General features: G+C 35.3%; 1 protein-coding gene across 1 annotated transcript in view; it reads right to left on the bottom strand.

Annotated features, from left to right (window-relative positions):
- fras1 (Fraser extracellular matrix complex subunit 1) overlaps positions 1–21,850 on the bottom strand; it is a gene marked incomplete at its 5' end in the record, with an annotated part of 190,295 nt that extends 168,445 nt beyond the window's left edge. The window contains 9 exon segments of the mRNA NM_001130840.1: positions 578–725; positions 3,815–3,853; positions 6,923–7,114; positions 8,065–8,166; positions 13,377–13,460; positions 15,589–15,722; positions 18,965–19,124; positions 19,527–19,619; positions 21,743–21,850. Of these exon segments, the coding sequence (NP_001124312.1) occupies positions 578–725; positions 3,815–3,853; positions 6,923–7,114; positions 8,065–8,166; positions 13,377–13,460; positions 15,589–15,722; positions 18,965–19,124; positions 19,527–19,619; positions 21,743–21,850 (1,060 nt within the window).
- Between the last annotated feature and the right edge of the window lie 425 nt (positions 21,851–22,275).

Genomic DNA, 22,275 nt, shown 5'->3' with positions numbered 1-22,275 from the left:
TTTCCAGTGAAGACATAGAGAAACTTGTTCATGCTTTTATCACCAGTAGAGTGGATTACTGTAATGGACCCCTTACTGGCCTTCCCAAAAAGTGAGACAGACAGTTACAGCTCATTCAAAATGCTGCTGCAGGAATTCTGGCCCAAACCAGAAAATCAGAGCACATCACAACTGTCCTCAGGCCTTTACACTGGCTCCCAGTTACATTCAGAATAGATTTTAAGGTATTATTACTTATCTATAAATCACTAAATGGCCCAGCACCTCAATTCATAACATATATGCTCACTGAATACAAACCTAACAGATCACTCAGATCATTGGGATCAAGTAAATTTCTTTCTTTCTTTCTTTTATTATCTGTTTTAGCACACGTTAATCTGCTTTTATCTGCTTTTAATAGTTTTTGACACTTTTATTTTCTTGTATACCTATCTTCTTTAATCCTGTTGATGTAAAGCACTTTAAATTACTAGTGTGTATGAAATGTGCTATACAAATAAACTTGCCTTGCCTAAATATGGTAGCTTCTTACATCATTGCTGTTAGGCACAAACATGGATGCAGGTCTCCTCACCTGGATTGCAGTCGGGACAGCACTGCTCCCGGTGAGGTATAGTTAGTGTTCCCAGTGGACAGGTGGGACAGGAGTGCTGGTAGCAGGTCACGTGACCCTCTTGACACTGGCACTCTCGACACAACCCTTCTCTGACAATCTCTAGATTCTGAGAACGACGAAAGACAAAAACACAAACACACAATTTATCTTAGACAAAAATCTGATTTAACAGAGTCTATTGATCTTGCAAACCATGTTTATGTTTACTTACAGAGAGACGTCTAAAACTCTTGATGGCTTTCTGCCCCTAAATGGACAAAGACAGTCAGACTGATTGATTGTGGTATTGATTTTGCATGGCGCTCTTCATTACTATCAAAAGCACTACAGTTCAAAGGCTTGTGTTGAGTTTCTTATGAAACTATTATTGATTAATTTAATCAACAAAGACACATTTAATTAATCAAAAGTGACATGAGACATTATAAAATTGTTTTATATTTAAAAAATAATTGTATGTATACATAAAATATATATATATGTATATATATAATACACACACACACACACACACACACACACACACACACATATATATATATATATATATATATATATATATATATATATATATATATATATATATATATATATATATATATATGTGTGTGTGTGTGTATACACACACACACACACACACACACACACACACTTATACAATAGTTTGAAATAATCATGTGTATAAAAGAGAAAATCAAGCACAAGTCTCAGAACCCTTTTGTAAGAGGAACTATTTTCTTCCAACATTCATTCACATCTGCAGCTGATGTCCGAACAGCAGAAGCCATTGCTCATTCACTAACATCACTTTAGAGCTAGTGTTTGAATGATTCTCTAGCGTAATGTCTAAAGGGCCACACAGAATCTGCGTGAACAGAAATCTGCAGATTTTCGCAGATTTTTAGCCCATCATTAAGTCTATCTATTGACTTGTGTGAAAGTGTGTACATTTTTATTAATTCAGTTTTTAAATGAATATCTGTAATATTATTGTGATATAATAACAATGGTAACATTAAAATGTTGATTTATTTACAATACAGTTTGTAAAGATATTTTTTGTCTTTCAGTAGATATATTATACAAGGAGACTTGCTTTGACAAAATAGATCGAGTTGGATTTGCATTGTTATCTTTGAATAAAATATGCCTCTCTGTCGCCATCTTGTGGATGAACATCGTTAACCGTCTTTGCTCAAAAATAGGCTAATGGTCGCTGGCATACTTTCAGAAATTATAAATATTTTAAAATAGGCACTATCCTTCTAAATAAACTGCATAGTTGCAACCTAAACAACTACATTCTTGCCTTTAAAAGCTTCAAAAGTACATTATGTTGTCTAACAGCATAGATATATACACTAGATATCGCATAGGGACCCTGAGCATGCGTCAATAGCGCCGCCACATTGGTACAGTGCTCCCAGGACAAATGTCATTCAACCGCACCAGACAAGACAGTGTTATTACGTGAAGATGCAGGACTTTAGCACTTTCTACAGGTGTAGTAACGAGCAAACAAAGAAAACAAAGCACAAAGGCAGAACATTTTATAGGTAAGATTAAGTTTTTTACGTTTTTGTATGTTCTGAACTTTTGTGCTAATCAGGTAACGTTATTGATGATAACAGTCACTTACTACAGCATTCACCATAAGGCAAAGAAGCTCCAACTCGCACTAAATACTCGGCTTATGCTAGTTTTGTTGAATAAAATCAGCAAACAATGCAAAATAAATATGACAACGAGATGCTGCAGTGCCAGATACGTGTATTATTGTCAGTTAGTGAATGAGTTGTTCATAACGGAGTCGCACCCTCCGTCAGTATGAGAAGTGAAAGCAGGAGAGAAGGTGTGTTTCAGGACACGGATTAGATCAAATTTAACAGGGAGGGTCGATAGTACATTTCCATACACACAAACACAAGCTTTTTGTCAGAAATGCCAGTGCGATCACTGATCCATCAATGTAGAAAAGTGATGTAAAATGATAATTTTCGTAATAAAAAAAAAATTAAATTGCATACTAACATCCAGGAAAACTCCTGATCTTACAGGTAGATATATGTGTATATGTGTATATCTCTGGCTTTGGATGGACACAGTCCTCCACTGTACCCTGGTCTCGCATTCATTTCAATGGAGCGCTACCCTGTAGTAAAATGGCGGCTCTATTGACGCATTCCTCTAGGCGACATCTAATGTATATATCTATGGTCTAACAGCAGCAATATTTGTCAAACTGTAAAGTGTCCTCTGCTTGTCGCTGTATGTGGGCGGAGTAATACAAAAGGGTGAAGGGTTGAGAGGTTGGACGAATGCTGTTATTTGCAGAATATCTCACGGCCAATCAGATTAAAAAACCAGACAGAACTGTTGTATATAGCATTTAATAGTATTAGTATATAGTATTATATATAGTTTTTAATCTTGATTAACATAATAAATGTTTCCAAAACATCTAATTAGCATTTTTATAATTTCTGAAGGATTATGTGACACTGAAGACTAGAGTAATGCTACTAAAATTCAGCTTTTGAACCAGAGGAATACTTAAAAAATGACAACATTCAAATAGAAAGGCAATGTTTTTTGTTTGTTTACAAAATGAATTATTTTATTTATTGAACAATTCAGAAAATGTCATTTGTTATTGGTCAGAATAACAAATCGTCACCTTATAATTATAAGGTTCTATCTGACATTTTTGTCAAAATTGAGTTATTGACATATTCTTATTAAATGACAGCTTATTTACATTAAGGGATGTTTTTTTTTATAAGTTGTTTACATTTTACAACTTTTTATTTAAAAAACAAAGGTTACACACATACTGTTTGCTATGGAATGCAAAAACTTTGAAGTTCTAAATCTCAAAATCATTCAGAACACAGACAGAACCTTATAATTCCAAGGTGACGAAATGTCACATCAGGGTTAAATTTTAATAACTTCTAAAGTAAATTTCATACCTATTTTTGTGCTATTTCATGCATCAAAACGGCTCAAAATAGCAACATTTGTTTTTTAGATTTGGAAGAAATATCAAGTAAACCCAGAAAAGCAGAACAGGTATCTCTGTTTTTCTTCCCATAGTTGTATATATAATGTCATTATATATGACAAGAAAACAACAAACGCTTCATACCTTTTGGTCTGGCTGTGAATATGTACAGGAACTGGTTGTCGTCTTACACTCTGGGCAGCACTTTCCAGGCAAATGGACCAGTTTTTCTCCCTGGCACAAGGTGCGAAATTTGAGCTCATTTAATTTCAGCATGAAAACAGCCCCAGGGGAATGATTAGCTGTCTGACACAGAGCCACAAATCTCTAATTACATCACATTTCCAATTGTACCTCAGAGCTTCTTTATAGGGGGCTGTTATCAATAGTCATTTACATTCATGGGAGAATCTTTGGTTTCTGCGTAACAATTGCCAAAGTCATGGTGGTCTTACATGCAGATCAGCAGATGTCAGTGAAATATGGAACTACAGATGGGAGAGACGGTTTGATCAATGTTTTTCAAAATGACATAGAAGCATCTGTTATGCTTCGCTGTTGTTTAATCAGACATTCTATTACTTCGAATTCAGTGAACATCAGCTGTCATTTGATTAATGCATTTGATTAATGCAGGACTCTGCAAAAAAGTTTAACCAAAACAGCTGCTTGAAACTATTCACTATTTAAAAGTCAACTAAAGTATATACACCAGTTTATATAAAAATAAAAAAAAATCAAAGAGTTCACACTTAGATATCACTTGATACTATTAGCAGGTTTGGCATGCTGTCCCAGAAGAGAACCAAAAGCTCAGAGATAATTGAGCCCAGGGCACCAGCATGTAAGGGGGTAGGAGATCAGGTAGTTCTCATAAGCTCTTCTTGGTAAAAGGGGAAATGGGGAAAATGGGGTGAATAGAGAATTCTTCATAGAACGAATATGAGGGCGTAAGGCTAGATGGGCTATTTATAGTGAGTTTGGATTAATCCGATTGGCTGACTAATGATTACGGATGGCAGACCAGCCGCGTTCAATCATATCATGTGCTGCTTTTGAAATCAGCTTGTGAAACTTTACTTAAGGATATATTGAACCCAAAAATTAACATTCTTTCACTATTTAAGCTGCAGTCACACTGGGCTTTTCCTCCCATAGACATCCATTCATACGCACGCAAATGCGTCAGACCGGAAACGCAGGGTCATGCGTCAAGTTTCGCAGGGTGCAGTGGTGCAAAGTTCAAGCTAGGGTGAACTCTGACCTGCGAAACCGCATCACTTGACTGCGTGAGACCAAACGAGGATCAAAACATGACCTCTCTGGATATAAATTTAAAACATGAAGCAATCGCTCGCTTTTTAAAATGCCTAATAGGCTTGTTTAAGCTCAAACTCTAATGTGACTGCAGCTTTACTCTTCACAATACAAAAAAGTCCAAACTTCTAATTTCTATAATTTCTATTAAGAGTCCCAGTAACCAATATTGTTATGCATTAAACGTAAAAAAAAAGCCTGATTGTTTTATATGGCGAACACATTTAACATATGGGTGCACAGATGTAATTCCAAAAATTTTGAAAATTTAAATATTTTGACGTGTATGACATATTTTATGTATCTAAAATTCTTATGAACTATTATGTCACATATGTCATTTGCATGTATTTCTATACATCAGATTTCTGTTTTGGGATCTGTGCTTCCATCAGTCTGGTCTTATGGATTTGGTCACAGGTTCTCCTCTACATCACAATGTTTTCATTACTCAAAAATCTTGGAAAGAACCTTCTGTCATTGTGAATCCAGGCCTGATGTTGGTCTTCTGTGATTGGGCTTTCTTACATACAGTTCAGTAATGTAAAATATGAAAACATTGTCTGTAAAGGTGGTACATGGAACAAAAAAACAATATAGACTAAAAATGAATCAAGATGAAATCTTTAGATAATGTAGTCCAGTTAAGCCATCTTCTGTGGTAACTGATGTCATTCAATCTATCCTGAAACTTTCATCATCTGTAATGTTGTACGTCAGTTTCTACACATCAAGAGTAATGCAACAGTTATTTATTATTTTAAATGCTTGTATCAGTTGATAATAACATTATGTTAAGTAAATGAATACATATTTATTTTAAATATAATGTTTGAGTTGCATTTTGAAATGGAATCAATTTGATGTTTAATTGTATTCTATTGAATAGGTGATCTTAGTTCAATGAACACAGTATCTTTGACTTGTGTGTATTATATCCAAGCATTTAAAAAAGAGAGATTTTGCAAAAATGTGCAATTCTGGTAATAGTGGTGAATTTTGTGTCAAGAGTTTTGAAAATTGACACCAGGGTTCTTAAATTTGTGACAAAACGATTGTAAAAAACTTTAAGAGAAGAAATAGCTCCATGTGAATCCAGGCCTAAGATTGGTCTGTTGTGGTGCTGTGATTGGGCTTTCTTACATACAGTAATGTAAAATACTTCTAATTTAATTCTGAAATTTGTGGCAAAACAATTGTAAAAAAAAACTGTAATACATAAAAAAAGGCATGATTATAAATCAAATATTAAATACTTTCAAGGATTTGATGACCGTTAAATGTATCATGACAGTCTTGTGAAAAGGGTCCAGTGACTTCTATCATTTAATATCACTGTCTTAATAAAATGAGTCAGGGATTTTGATGTTGAAATACTGCAGCAGATGCTGTATAGGGACCACAAAGGGCCAAACCCTGCATTTTCGTTCAAAGCTTTTTTTGCTTTTTGAGAGGTGATCTAAATATCCGTGGCTTGAAACAAATGGAAACTTGACAGGTTTGTACTGCATTTCGATAGATATTCGGCCCTCCAGGTCTCTGCACTATTCATGTGACCGAAACCCATGAATAAACTTATGAACTTCTGCCATGACCCCAGAGATGTTTTCAAAAACTCTTTCAAGTCAGAATTTCCTTCTTTAAAGAATAACCTTTACAGTAACTATCCTGGATTCAGGCCAGAAATACAATTAATAAGTGATAAATCTCCGCCACAGTGCCCAAGCTTTCAAAGGTCCTTATGATTAATTGAGAAGCAGTGAATATATTGATTGGATAAAGTTATAACTCATAACTGGGACAAATGACTACATAGATCAAGATTTCAGACTGGCCTGGTATATTTTGCCCTATTAATTGTCAACATATTTTTTTAATGGTGGTATATAGGGCATCTAACAGCTCAGCTTGAATAGATCAACGTGTGTTCCTGCTGAAGGCTCTGCATTGAAATGTGCTCTCTATAAGGTGTGTACACATACCCGTGGGCACTCTGATCTGGAGCACTCGACCCGTTGGCACAGCACCTGACCCCGTTCACACATGCAGAACTCACAGCCTGTGCCGTTCCACATGTCGCCATGGTAACGAACAATGCCCTCATAGAGGCAGCTGCCTTTAGATGTGGCACAGTCTTCACAGCACTGGCCGGCTCGCTTGACCTTCGTCTGACCCTGAGGAGAACACAACATATCATGCATTCTAAAATGTAATAAATATGTTATCAGAAAATAAAATAAAATAAATACAAATTAAATAAAAAATAATAATTAAAAAATAAAAGTAAATAAAAAATAATATATATGATCATTTGGTTTTTATAAATCAAATATTAAATACTTTTAAGGATTTAAGAATATGATGACCGTTAAATGTGTTATACAGTCTTGTAAAAAGGGTCCCCTAATGAATAAAGGGACTAAGCCGAAGGAAAATAATTGGATGAATAAAAATGAATGGAAACTCAATTTATAGTATCACATTTAAATCTACGCAAGTTGATTTCTTACAGATCTCAGAATAATAACCAATCACACATCTTTTTGTTGAGCTTATGAACACAATGGCTAATTAAAAGCAATTAGATTGTCCCTTTTTTAGGAACACAGCCAGCAGACTAAAAGAAGAAAACTAAGTTTTAAATCTGTGTAACCGCTACAAGTGAAAGTTGTCAACTTCTAGCTTATAGATGGATTCTAGCTAACAGTCGTGAACTAAAAGCCATCAAATTCTCATTTTGAATTTATGGGGCAATTTCACGCTCTTTGAGGATTCATACTTATTAAGGTATAAGATATAAAAATGAAGGGTCTGTTCCTGCTGAGTATTGTTCTAAAGCACAGTTACATAAGATCATAAATTTCATATGAAAGCAAAAGACTGAGATAGAAAACACCCCAGAGCACCAGACAAAATATTAAATGTATGGTGCAAACAATCTTGGATGATGAAATCCTGCCACTTTTCAGGCTAAAGAAGCGTGAAAATCAAAGTGAGATTGCATTAAACTGTGAAAGACATGTCAGTTAGTGATCAGCTTTTTTCTTCTTCTTCATCTTCTCAGTACTGTTACTGGTCAAGTGACTCTCTTTGAAGTGTTATAATGTAATGGATTTCTGCTGACCTTATCGCAATGGAGAGGAGGACACTTCTCAGTTTGACAGTGAGAATGACCACGATCACACACACAGGTTGTACAGCTGCTCCTCTGCCACTGCTCGCCATGCTAAAAACACAAATGCAGACAGTTTTAGGAATTCAGTGACATTAGGGAATATGTACACAAATGGCTTGTGTGTTTCCAAATGAGCCCTGTTTCTGGAAAACAAGTAAATGTTTTTGTATCACCTAGAACAGGTTGTGACTTACAATACAAGAAGATTTATATGCAATTATGCAATATGTAATTAACGTAGCGCAAGCAAAACATGCAAAGTGTGAACACGAGAGACGTTATGTCGCATATTTCCCCCTTTTTAAGCCCTTTTCATGCAAGGTATTAAGTTAGGTGATTGGATCACAAGCAGATGAGTGAGACACGCTCCTGTTTAGAGCCGGTGTTTTAATCTGGCTTTTTTATTCTATAAAGAGCAATAGCTGTTCTCACTAATATAAAATGCACTTAATTTATTATGAATAAATCTGTTTACCTCACAATATTTAAACAAGTAATCCCAACTTTTTTGCACATAAAGTTATTAAACTTAATAGATTCAAGTAATCTTGACTTACAGTAATATGTATTTACAACTTTTGAGTGGTCATGTGTCTAAAGCATGTTAATAGTAGAGAATGGTGATGAGGGAACTGAGAAAACTTAACTTAAGCATTATCAGATATAAGCATAATAAATTTGAAAGCTTTTTAAATATTCTTTAATGTGCAAAATTTCTAAATTCATTCATTCATTTTCTTGTTGGCTTAGTCCCTTTATTAATCCGGGGTCGCCACAGTGGAATGAACCGCCAACTTATCCAGCAACGGACAATTTAGCCTACCCAATTTACCTGTACCGCATGTCTTTGGACTGTGGGGGAAAGCGGAGGAAACCCACGCGAAGGCAAGGAGAACATCCAAACTCCACACAGAAACGCCAACCGAGCCGAGGTTTGAACTGAGGTTCATTTTCTTGTCGGCTTAGTCCTTTTGTTAATCCGGGGTCGCCACAGCGGAATGAACCGCCAAATTATCCAGCAAGTTTTTTTTTCCCATCTCTGGGAAAATTATTATTACATAATATATTATTATAATATATTAATATATTAACATTAATACATTTAATAATATTTATATGATTATATAATGCATGATATTATAAAAGATGCATATAATAATAAATAAACTTATATTTATATATTATTATAAATAAATAAATATTATATAATTCATATTATTATTATTGTTTTTACATTAAACCTTGGTTGAAAATTACTTGCTATAAGGTATTATGTTGTTGTTGTTTTTTGCAGTACACGGATGCTAAATGTTTTACAAGGTCAGTTGTTCATGTTCATGTGCATTGCATTGTTTTAGAAAGTAATAACTATGGTTAATGACGTGTATAGACTATTTAAAGTGATTGATGTGATGCCTGTTTAATAAAAATTTAAACAATAAAAATGTTAAGGTATTGTTTTTAGGGAGGCACGGTGGCGCAGTGTGTCACGCACATTAACCACATTAGTTTGCCTTTTTCGGGGCTTCTGTTAAAACACAATTTGAAAGCAATATCTGATTTTCATTTGTTAATTTTCAGTAATTTTTGATTAATCATTACTTATTTCAGTTTCAAGTTATTACAGTGACCAAGGTAGTTTTTTTTCTTCTTTAGAAGGGCACTAACACTACTGCCTACCTAGTGTGCATGTCTGTAATGTTTAGGAGCTGAGATTGTAAGCAGAAAGAAGGATTCTGAAACACATGACAATTTACATCATGCAGCATTTTCAATTACCTCTGAAAGTGGTTTCAGACTTGGTTTACACCTCCATTTAGTATCATCCACTTGGATTGATCAGATTGATAAAAGCATCTAAATACCAGGTGCAAACAGAGTATAGGTTTTTTTTAAGCTTGAGTTTATTAATAAATGTAAATAGTGATTGCCACTTTTATTTATTTTAATATATTTTAAATTCCTTCCTACTGTAACATGAGTAAAAGGGAACTATAATTCTTTTTTATAATGTTTGTAAAAATGGAGCGAATACACCAGTGTGCCTTAATTGACCTTATTGCAGTTTGGCATGGCTTGACAACATATAGAGCTTTCCCAGAAAATACATATAGTAAAATGACAAAATTAGCTACACCACTGATGCCTCTGTGCAGTTTTGAAAATTCAGATGGCATCTCAAAGCTGTTCAAAGCTTTAGCAGAAGAACACATTACAGCACATAATTAATTTAACATAAATGACAAATTCAGATGACGCTGTAGAGAACGAGACAAGTAGGAGATGAAAAGACTGGTGAATGTTATCCTCTCAAAATCCTTGCATTGCTTTCACACAATTCACAATGATCAAAAGAGCTGAATTCTGCTGAGTGGGACGTGATTGCTCAAACGCGCCAAAAGAGAAACAGCCTGAAATGACATGCTGATGAGAGATTATGGGGACGTCGGTCTGTGTATCTAAAGAGAGTTCCTGGTATTGCAGAGATGTTACAACATCATCAGGACGGAGGGGATCAAACAAAATCATTTTAAAAATAATCACTAAAAACATTGATATGAATTAACTATCATGTTAATAGAAGTGTTTATTGGCTCTGGTGCTTGGCACTTATTACAGAGACATTTAAGTGTGTGCACTTTAAAAAAAGGCAGAAGGTTCTAAAAGCAGAGCAGGTGCAGATGCAAGTGGAGTTGCATGCAATGTCTTTTGTTGCGTTGGCAGGTGTGTGAGTCTCTATGTCTGTCTGTCTCTCTCTCTCTCCCTCTCTTTACATCTGCAGGCCCCGCCCTAGTTATGCAGATGAGGTGCCATTGGATTGGATGAAGTTACCCAGGGCATCGTTTAGAAAGGGAAAACGGGCATGGGGCGGGAGAGTGATTTTTGGTTGGCATGTTGTTTTGAGTTTGGTGTGCGATAAAACTATGCTTGTTGCTAAGTGTTATTGTTGATTGTGTTTCACGTGTTGGTGTATAAGTTTTGACATTTTGTTGTATATCCATTCGTGTTTCCCCCTCCTATTATTTTGTTTATGGTTTGTTTGTTTGTTTGTTGGTTGTAAATATTAAATATTGTACAAGGTAAGAGGCAGTAGGGGTTGGACACCACGTTTTTCTTTTCTGTAAATATTTTTTTCTGTTTTCACAACTAGTTAGGAAGGTAGAGGTAGATTTTGTATTTTTATTTCGGTTATTTTATTAGGTGTAGTTAGTAGTTAGTGTAGTTCTATTTGGGTGTTTGGTTAGAGTGCATCTTTTGTTTATTATTTTTCTGTGGGTCCACTCCGAGGTGATTGGCTTCACGTTTTGTCTCCACGCTAGAATTCCTAGCTTCAAAATTTATTTTCAAACCGGAAGAACGAATTTGCTCAAAATAATGCAAAGACAACCAATTTTCACTTTTTTTTGTCAAATTTATGTGTCTTAATAGAGGTTTTGGCAATGTGGGACACATATATGACTGTCAACATCTTAAAAAATGTGTTTTGGTGTTTTGTGACCCTTTAATGCACACACCTAACCCCGACCCTAATCCTACCCCTCATAGTTACTTCACTTGCTCCATTGAGTGCATTGTGTCTGAGACAGCATGTCTGAGACAGAATGTTTCAGCTTGAATATGCAAGTCTGCAGTCAGATACTAATGATAAATGTTGGAGTATTACAACCCAAATTTCAGCCCAAACTTGCTGGAGAACATTCACATTTACAAGAACTACAATTCCACCAGTATATGGACTACAAGTCTGGTCATGCAACACACACCCGCTCCAAGTCTCTATTAATTACACTCACACAACTGAAGCTGCTCAAAGACTGATTAGTTGGACTATTTATACAGCACACAAACACAAAGGCTTGGCTGAGTCTTGTAAAATTTACTGTGAGCATTACGATGTTTTCCTTGCCTTCTGGGTTTTAACCTTGCCTTGTTTTGTTTGTTTTACGTTGTCTGCTGCCTGCCTTTTTGTCTACGACTCTGGATTTTTTGTGTACATCTGTTTGCCCCTGTGTTGATAATTGCCTGACCATCTCTGCTTAATAAACCTGTGCTTGGATCCACACCTCCCTTTTCAGTGCCCCGCTTCACGTTATAATGAGATTGTGTGACTGAGTCAGTGTGTGAGTAAATAATCCAGGCTTTTCCATTTTTGCTTGAACTATTCCTCTAACTCTGCGTTTCATATTTTAGCCCATAATTGGTTTTATGTAATATAGCAAATACTTAATTTTATTCCCCACTACAGTTAATTTATTCACTTATGGTTATTTTAATTTACTTTACACAGCTTACTATTGTTCACAGCTACGTTGTTAATGCTTCAGCGATCTACAAGCACTGTTTGTACTAAAGCCGCAAGTTGAGCAAACTCATGAAAAGTCAGTTGAGAGATTAATATACAGTTGAAGTCAGAATTATTAGCCCCCCTGAATTATTAGCCCCCGTTTATTTTTTTGTGCTAATTTCTGTTTAAGAGAGAGAAGATTTTTTTCTACACATTTCTAAACATAATAGTTTTAATAACTCACTTCTAATAACTGATTTATTTTATTTTTCTGTGATGACAGTAAATAATATTTGCTAGATATTTTTCAAGTTCACTTCTATACAGCTTAAAGTGACATTTAAAGGCTTAACTAGGATAATTAGGTTAGGTTAGTTAATTAGGTTAATTAACTAGGCAGGTTAGGGTAATTAGGCAAGTTATTGTGTAATGATGATTTGTTCTGTAGACTATTAAGAAAAATATAGCTTAAGGGGCTAATAATTTTGTCATTAAAATGGTGTTTAAAAAATTAGAAATTGCTTTTATTCTAGCCAAAATAAAACAAATTAGACTTTTTCCAGAAGCAAAAATATTATCAGACATACTGTTAAAATTTCCTTGCTCTGTAAAACATAATTTGGGAAATACTTCAAAAAAAAAAATTCAAAGGGTGGCTGGCTAATAATTCTGACTTCAACTGTATACAACGTGAATGATTGAAAGAGAATCAAAAGATAATACAGGGTAAAGAGAAACTCTTTACGGAAGGAAGGGAATTGGCAAAGGCAGAAACGACAGCACACACACACAGCTCTTTCTTCAACTCCTCATCTGTCACAATATGAATGATGAGCGCACTTTAACCCACTCTATCCATTCGCAAAAGGTCTTCCATAATACATACATGCATTATCACATCTGTCGCTCTCAATCTTCCTCTGTCCTCAGATCTCTGTGTATATTTCACCTTCCTCTAATCAGTTTTCCGGCTTACCTTGTACTCATTCCCAGCCTCCATGCAGGGATTTGGCTCACACTGTGGACAGCACTGTCCTGGATGAACCACCAGGTTCTCATTCTGCATATAGAAAGAATACAAACCGCATGCTGTTTAAACAACTTTTCAGCTGACAACATATAAATCAGAATTACACTATGAGAAATGACCACAATTATAAAATAAAAGACTGTAACATCATAAAGGGTCTCTTTAAGTTTGTCAGAGGTGAGGTGTCACTTGACAAATAACTTTCTCCAACTGAATGAGGATAAAACAGAAGTCATGTTATTCAGTAATAAGGTGTGAAAAAAACTGTTTAATGTGAGAAACTCTTTGACTGTGACCTTAAAGCTGCCATGAAATCAAAATGTACTCTTCTTAATTTTATATGTATATAGTAGTTCTTGTAATAATGATGTATCTGTGCTAATCGTTTTTACCGTTAAGTTCGCCCATTTGTCAATATTCCTTTAATTTGTAAGCAATGCTTATAAACAATTCAATCACTTCCCAAAAAACAAAATCATGCACTGGCCTATTTTTTCTATCACTTTGTTCAGAATCTTTTTTCCCCTCCTTAGATCAATATCTAGACTCAAATCCATCCTTATTTTTGAAGATATGGAGAAGCCAGTTGATCTCTTTGTGCTTGCAGTTCTGCGTTCTCAGCTAAAATATAAAGGTGTTAGAGCTTTCTCTGTTGCAGCTCCTAGACTCTGCAATGACCTTCCACTGTCTGTTAAAATCTTCTCCAACACTGGCTTTATTCCAGAGTGCAATAAAAACTTATTTGCTTTCTGTTGTTTTAAAAAATGTCTTGTAAGTTGTCTTCATCATCTGATTTTTTTCTGTTTGCTTTCTTTGTACAACACTTCGGTTCCACTTGTGATATTTAAAATTGTTGAAAAAAAGTTGAGTAAAACTCTAGAAAAAAAAAATGTAAACACCTGTTAATTGGTTCATGGCAAGTTCCTATATTAAATGATGATGATGAATATAAATTCAATGTAACTTTATAGTTGAATGTGCAATTTATGAAGGTAAAAATTTGTAAATTTTATCATTTAAAGTGAAAGTTTGTTTAACTCACATTCCTTCAATTCTTTGTTAATAATTATGCAGAAGTGTGCAGAAGAACTTTTAATATTTTAGCAACCTCGCTTCTGGTGAACTGTATGCTACAAAATCGGCAGTTTTAAGGTCTGTTTTCTTTAAAAATCAGCTATCTTCACTGCCTGAATGATATATGATATAAAGTGGGTCTCAAAATGTACAAAAAGCACTGCATTAAATTACATTTTTTTCCTGTTTCATGCCTTTAAAATATTGACATTTATTTTACCCCAGTATTTTCAATGGAGTTTCTGTGATAGACTGCTGATCCTGATGGCACGTGCGTGTAAAAGGCTTTTCATCTCGTTTTACAACTTCATTTAAAACTAAATGAATGCTGCAGTGTATTTAACTGATTGTATTTTAATCACATTACACCATCGATGCTGTAAAAGGAACAGTATAAAATTTTAAAAAGTCACATTAACCATTCAGTGGAAGTTTATTGGTATGGGAAGAAACGCTAGCTGTGCATAAACCCTATTACTTTTAAATGTGATTCATCATGTGGCTTTCTTATTATCACCTGTCTTTTAATTCACAGAGAAAACAATTAAATTGACATTCCTTCAGTTCTCTGTGAGCTACTTGTGATCAGATTTTACTCATTATGTGGCTTTCTCATTATCAAGTAAGTCAAGTAAGTCATCTTATAATTTGCTGAAACTCCCCCTAAACTGACATTTCCTCTGTGCTATGATAAGCTTTGATTTATAATGGGTCTTTCATTTTTTAAGCTGATCTGTTTTTCATAATGGTGCAAAACAGATTTTAGTCCTTCATGAAATTGACATTTTAATGGTATGCCAGTTAAATTAAATACATATTTTCCAGCTATTAAAAAGACACTTTAAAAACATGTTGGACATCTTTTTTTTCGAATTCAAATATGTTGCTATCATATTCTTTTAAATAATAAACTTCTGGCCACCACAGCAGCCATCTTAAGTGTATTTTTTTCTTTAAAGTGCGAAGATGCTGTGTGAGATAACAGCAATTTACACATCTAGACAAGCTGCTCTGTGTTTTGCCTTTGCAGTTGCCGAGAGATCAAAACACAAGGCCCAGCTGACAGTTCAGTGTTGTTACTGACCACTTTGCATGTAACCGGCTGACACTCAGCCACCAGGCATTCAGTGTGTCCGTTTCTGCACCGGCACTTTGTACAGGGGCTTGACGTCCACTCCAACCCATCTCTGTACTCACGGCCTTCCCAGGAGCAAGAGACTGTAAAGTGAGAAAGAACATTTTAATAGCAGAATTATTCTGGAATTTCTAAAGAAAAAAAAAACACAGATGATGGGTTATGACAGTGTGAAGCAGATAAAACCCTTTTGGGACAAACATAGCTAAGAAAAGCAAATGTTTTAAAGCAATCAGAAAAACATAAAGAGAGAGAGAGAGAGAGAGAGAGGGGCAAGCTGAATCTGAGGCACAATGTGAATTGCTATTTACGTCATGACTCTAAAACTCCCCTATAAGCAGATGTGTGTAATATCTGTGCTACTAGTGACGGCAAACACATCTGTAAAATCATAATTTAAATGTTTTTAAAATGTCTTTATTTATTTTTAAGAGTTGTGTTTATAAGATGTAAAGCAATGTGTGCTTCAGTTGTTTACGTTATTTTTTTTTTATATATATCTTACTCTTATATACAGCTACTCAGCAAACATGAAAACAACTGTCATATTTCCTATTTCCTCCAAAAGGCCCGCCCTCAGGAGGCTCTGATTGGTCAGCTAACATAATGCGGTGCTATTCATGGATCGGGGCTAAACGATGGCGCAATGGATAGCACAATCGCCTCACCGCAAGAAGGTCGCTAGTTTGAACCTCGGCTGGGTCAGTTGCCGTTTCTGTGTGGTGTTTGCATGTTCTCCCTGTGTTCGCGTGGGTTTCCTCTGGGTGCTCCGGTTTCGCCCACAGTCCAAAGACATGTGGTATAGGTGAATTGGGTAAGCTAAATTGTCCGTAGTGTATGTGTGTGAATATGTGTGTGTAGATGTTTCCCAGAGATGGGTTGCAGCTGGAAGTGCATCTGCTGTGAAAACAAATGCTGGATAAGTTGGTGGTTCATTCCACTAAGATTGAAAAAGGGACTAAGCTGAAAAGAAAATGAATAAATGAATGATATATGGATCAGCTCCACGTCACTAGGAAAAGTTTCACACGCCAAAAAGCATGCATTTTTGCACAGTGTAAACACTGTCAGAGTAGCTGTTAGCAGTATCAGTTTGTGCCTGAAACAAGCAGAAAATGACACAGAGGACACAGCTGAACCTCACGCCTGCTCTCTAAAACAAAATAGGCCTGCTCTCTAAAATAAGTGTCGAAATACGCATTAGTAATTAATATAAAACATTCACATATCTTTTGCAACGCACGAAAAGCGGGCGCAGAGAGAGACACTGCATCGCTGGTGAAGATTGTGGGTGTTTAAACCAGTTTGGATGGATATACATGAATTTGTAGATAAATTGTTAGCAATGCCAAACAGCATTTCCCATTGTTTACATCCTTGCTACAACAAACAGTTAACGCTAGACACTATGCATGTAATGGATTGATTTTTACAACGAAAAACACTCACAGGTTGGGGGTCACAATCCACAGCTTCATCTATTATGGTTGGAGCTGCTCCTTCTTTGAGGAGTTTTAACCGAATCCAGCACTGTACTATGATAGATTCTGGAAGCTCTCCTTTGTCAAATGCTAGCTATATTTATTTTTTTAATCCTCTGGAATAATTAAAGTTTAATTTTAAGCACATCTCTCTTTGTGTTGTGTCCTTTAGAGGGCCAAATACAGAAACAGAAGAAGCTTTGTGGAAAAAGCAGCGTTTGGACCACATTTTAGCTTTCTCTGCTACAACATAACAGCGCCTCGGGCCACACACCATTGCTGTGGGGGTGTATGTGCTGGGTGAATGTTCGTAACCGTAAGCCCTTGTGATCTCACTAACCTTGATCTTTTTTTGTAGTTCCCAAACATCATTCACTGTAGGCTTAGCTAAGCTAACTCTGTAAAAGCCAATGTCTCCCTTTGCATTGAACTTTGAGTGTATTACATGATATTTACATTACAGATGTTTATGTTCACACAGCTACATTACACATCAACTAAAGTTTAAAATATGATATTTTAGTGGAGCACCCCTTGAAGCAATCTGCCATTGTTCTGACACCTTGATGGCAATCAAATAAGATCTCTAAGTGGTGGTCTTCAAAATTAAAACAAAAACAAACAAAAAAAACAATAAAAAAACGTTGTGCCCACAAGTCTCTTTAAGTGAGGTTAATATTAAATTTAACAAATTAGTAAATTACTATATAAATGATATGGCTGTTAGACTGTTGTAATTTTTTGTGTTGTCAATATGCTAGTTTTTACATAGACCTAATGTTGAGCATGCAATGTTTGAATATTTGAAACCACCTCCAAGAAATGTTAGGTTCGCGAGTCACTGGCATTTTTATTTTGGGGGGCACGGGCTGAAAATTTTGTGAACCCCTGGATTAAATGACAATGTGAATAAAGTTAAAAACAAAACATTAAACAAACTGTTTATAATAAGTTCAGTAAGATTAATAAAAAAAAAAAACAATTTTATGTCAACTTTGGCATGTAAATCATTGATTAAAAAATCTATTTTTCTTCATTTTAATTGTTACGAAGCAAATGCTAACAGCAGAAGCATGAATCCAAGTACAGTTTATTAAAGACAGGTCGTACAGGCAATGATCAACACAGGAGCAAAACAATTATTATTATTAATCCAAAAATGATGTCAAAAATCAGGCTAAAGGTCAGGCGAGGCAGCAAAGAATCAAAAAACAGTACACAAACAAAAAAGATCAAAACACGGGAAAACTAGACAATGGATAGCGATTTGTCGTGCTACGCAGGGTAAACAATACTCAACAATGTGTGTTGCATAGAGAGGTGTCTATGGTTCAGTTAATGATTCAGTGATGAGCTTCAGCTGTCTGTGTCATAATCAGTGATCTGGAACAGGTGTGTGTGTGTGAACAGATAAAATGGGATTGCGGGTGGAAGGGCATCAGCTGTGTAAAACATATGCTGATTAAGTTGGCGATTCATTCCGCTGTGGGACCCCTGATTAATAAAAGGATTAAACCAAAAAGAAAATGGCTACTGGTTTCCAACATTCTTCCAAATACTGTCTTTAGCTTTCATCAAAAAAAATTTAGATTTATAAATAAATATATTAATAAATTATAAAGATGTAGAAACTCTTCAGGGTAAAAACATGATGAGTCAATTTTTTATTTTGGGTCTCAGGCTAAATACAACCTCACATTTTTTTTTTCTATTTTCAATTTGTTACTTAACAAATTTTGGAAAAAAAACAATAGAGCAATCACTTTCACAAAACAATGTAGTATCCTTTCATGCTGTCTGTTTGAGTGTGTGTGTGTGTGTGTGTGTGATTGCAGTTACTGTACCTCCATTATGAGCACAAACTGGACAGCAGTCTCCATCTGGGATAAAAGGACTCTGGTCTTTCCCACAGCTGAGAGGAGGACAGGCGCGTGGCCCACAGGTCACCTTCCCATGAGCACATGTGCACACTGAACATTTGGAGTTACTCCATTGACTATCATGCTGAGGAGAGAACGAGCAGTAGATCAATACCTGGTTAAAGCGACGTGTTTATATCATTGGTGGCTTGACTTTTAAACTGTAATATTTATTGTTCAGAGCCCCAATGCCAACACAGTTTGCTCCCAAAAGCAAATGCTACTTGACTTGGAAGCTACGCTGCTAGAATTTTAAACACAGCACCAAGTGGCTCTTTAAAAAAGGGGGTGATTGGGACAAAAAGAGAAGCTCTCTCTGTCTGTGAAGAGTGGAACACAAACAAGAACGCTTTTGTGCACAAAATCAAGCAATCAACGAGCCGCTGGTGCTCAAGCAAAAAAAGTGGGAAGATTCGCCAAGGGACAGGATGAGGCTTTTAGCATCTTTCAGTGGAGGAGCTGTGTCATCATAAGCAGCGTTGCTTACCCCATAAACCAGTCCTTCATGGTGACAGATGCCGGGCGACGGCGCAAAGCATTCAGGACAACACTTGTTAGGTGGGATTCTTAAACGCTCACCCTAGAAAAACATCCAGAGAGAGAGGTGGATTAGCATGCAAAACATATAGCTTTAAATGAAGATATTAAGCACATGATGAGTTTACAAAAATTACTGATCACTTCAGAAAAGGTTTAATTCAGAACCAAAGGGAAATAATAATGAATCTACGGTAACAACAGTAATGCTTATATATTATTTTTTATATGCTTCAACATTTTATCACTCAAGCAACTATATGTTTGTAACCTTGCTGACATTGACTATATGGTAAATATGGTAGATATATGGGTAGATTTTAGCTGTAGTGGGTTAGACAGTCACTCCCAAAAGCCACTTTGGCTGGTTGAAGAGAATTTTTAAATTGTAGTTTTCTTTAAAAGTAGAGTTCAACAATAAGGATTGCTCAATGAGGGGCTAGCATGAAAGATGACAATAATAACTGTGTTTGCGTGAGCAAAAGAAAGCAGGTGAATACCATATGAGAGGATGATCACGTGCACAGGCAATCCTGATGCACCGACAAGGGCTTCGGTGTCAAGGCTGATTTCAGGTGATGTGATGCGTACGAGTGTTATTATATATAATATTTTTTAATTTATTTATTTTTTTTTATTTTTGGTGTGGCTATAGAAAAAAGTCATTTGAAAAAAAAAACTAATTAGAATGCGACACTATAAAACCACAACCCATTTCCTCATGCTCATTGAGCAAGATCATATACAGCACAAAAAAGTTAAACGAACGAGCAGGCATGTGGAAAACTCAAAAAAGTCATTTTCAGTCATCTATTAGTCATTTTAGCATGCCAAAGTTAAAGTTCTGCATTTAGAATATATTTTCCTAACGAACTAAATTGTGGCGAAGTGGAAATGGTGAGTGGCTTGTAATGTTGGCTGGTGATCAAATAAGTTAATTCAATTTTATTTATAAAGCACTTTAAAACAACACAGTTGACCAAAGTGCTGACAATAGGGAGTAAAACAAAGCATAGCAAGTACATAAAGAAATAAAATAAAGAAATAAACATAAAATGTCAACTTCTCATGCATGTGTTTTAAGAAGAGATTTAAAAACAATAATGGAAGAGGCTTGGCTAATATACAACGGCAACTCATTCCAGTTAAGATCAAGCCCTGAACATATGTGTGTGTGTGTGTGTGAATATTATTATTAATAATATATATTATACATTTTAAGTATTTTTTTCAAAGTAACCTTTAAGTATTCATTAATATTTTGAATGAGATTTTATTTTTAGATTTACAGTTTACTTTGTTATGCACAGTTGTATTTTTCTAGATCTCTATTAGTCTGTCGTATTGCTATTTTTGTTTATTTTGTACTACAAAATTTACAATTGTGTACAGTTACATATGAACTGTACAAGAAAAAAAATGTTTTAAAACACACTTTTCATTTGTTCTAATGGCAGTAATTTAATTACATTGTGTTTTTGACATCTCCACAAGATAAACACTTCTATAGGGACCAATGTTTATTCCCTAAAACATCCTATAAGTATATTTACATAACTATTTTAGCACATTCATTGGCACATTTTAGCACATTAATTTTGAAAATAAAGTTTTAAAAAGAATGTTTTTGCAGTGAAGCCATAGAAGAGATTGCCCTGAAAATGTTTCAGTGAACAGCTCATAATATTTTAGTAAAACATTTTTACACCAAAAACAACCTTGGAGCTGAAATGTGCTATAGATGTTAAAGTTATTTATGGATCCATCAATGCAAATAAAGAATCCTTTCAGAATATATTTATGGATTTTTAAATGACTAACTCACAGTTACTTTTTCCACACACAAATGTTTATACCAGACAATGAAATATACAAACACTCTTGAAACACCATTTAGGTGATTCGATCCGAGGACCAAAACTAACTGTTGTATCTGTAAATGAAGTCCATTAGAAACCTTTTGGGATCAATAATGTTTACAAATACTGACAGAAATACTTGATAGAGCCCTCGTGGTTTGAACCATTTGCTTCTTAGTATTGGTTGCTTTTAATTGGACCGAAAGCATTAATGTTTAATTGGCTGTGTATATTCCAATGCATTCATTTATCCAGGCACTGTTATTGCCCTGTTTTAATGGCCTGTGAGCAAATACTTCATTCTTACCCTCGGAAAGTCACACTGGGGATTTCGGCAGCGCGTGGGTTTGCAGATGACAATATCATTGTAGCAGATGCAGTCTTGACAGGTGTCTGGTTTCCATGATGTATTATTCTATAACAGGAAGAAAAGTACAAAGACATAAATCCATGCACACCGAATACTGTCATCTTTCAGTTTATGGGGCATGAATTGCGAATGACACGACACCATAAAAGCCAAGCCTTGACATCATTACATATGGAGACGGCAGCATTAAGACAAGTCAGAGATATCAGTGTCTATATATCCGATATAATGAAGAACCCAGAAACAGATCTGACCAGTAATGAATTCTTATCACAATATTTGATGTGATTTTTTTGTTAGGTGTGTTAGAAAGCCTGAATTTATCTTGCATTTAACCCCAGACATGTTCATTCTCTACAATAAATGTTAGAGCATCAACAGATAAGACTAAAAGAGGTCGTTTTGGCATTTTAAGATGTATTAACAGTCTTCCCTGAGGGACCTACTCTTTTAAAAGGGTATCAGATGAA

This window comes from Danio rerio, chromosome 5, assembly GCF_052040795.2.
Source record: "Danio rerio strain M-AB ecotype USA chromosome 5, GRCz13ab, whole genome shotgun sequence".
Classification (NCBI taxonomy): domain Eukaryota; kingdom Metazoa; phylum Chordata; class Actinopteri; order Cypriniformes; family Danionidae; genus Danio; species Danio rerio.
This window is presented reverse-complemented; position numbering and strand designations above follow the sequence as displayed.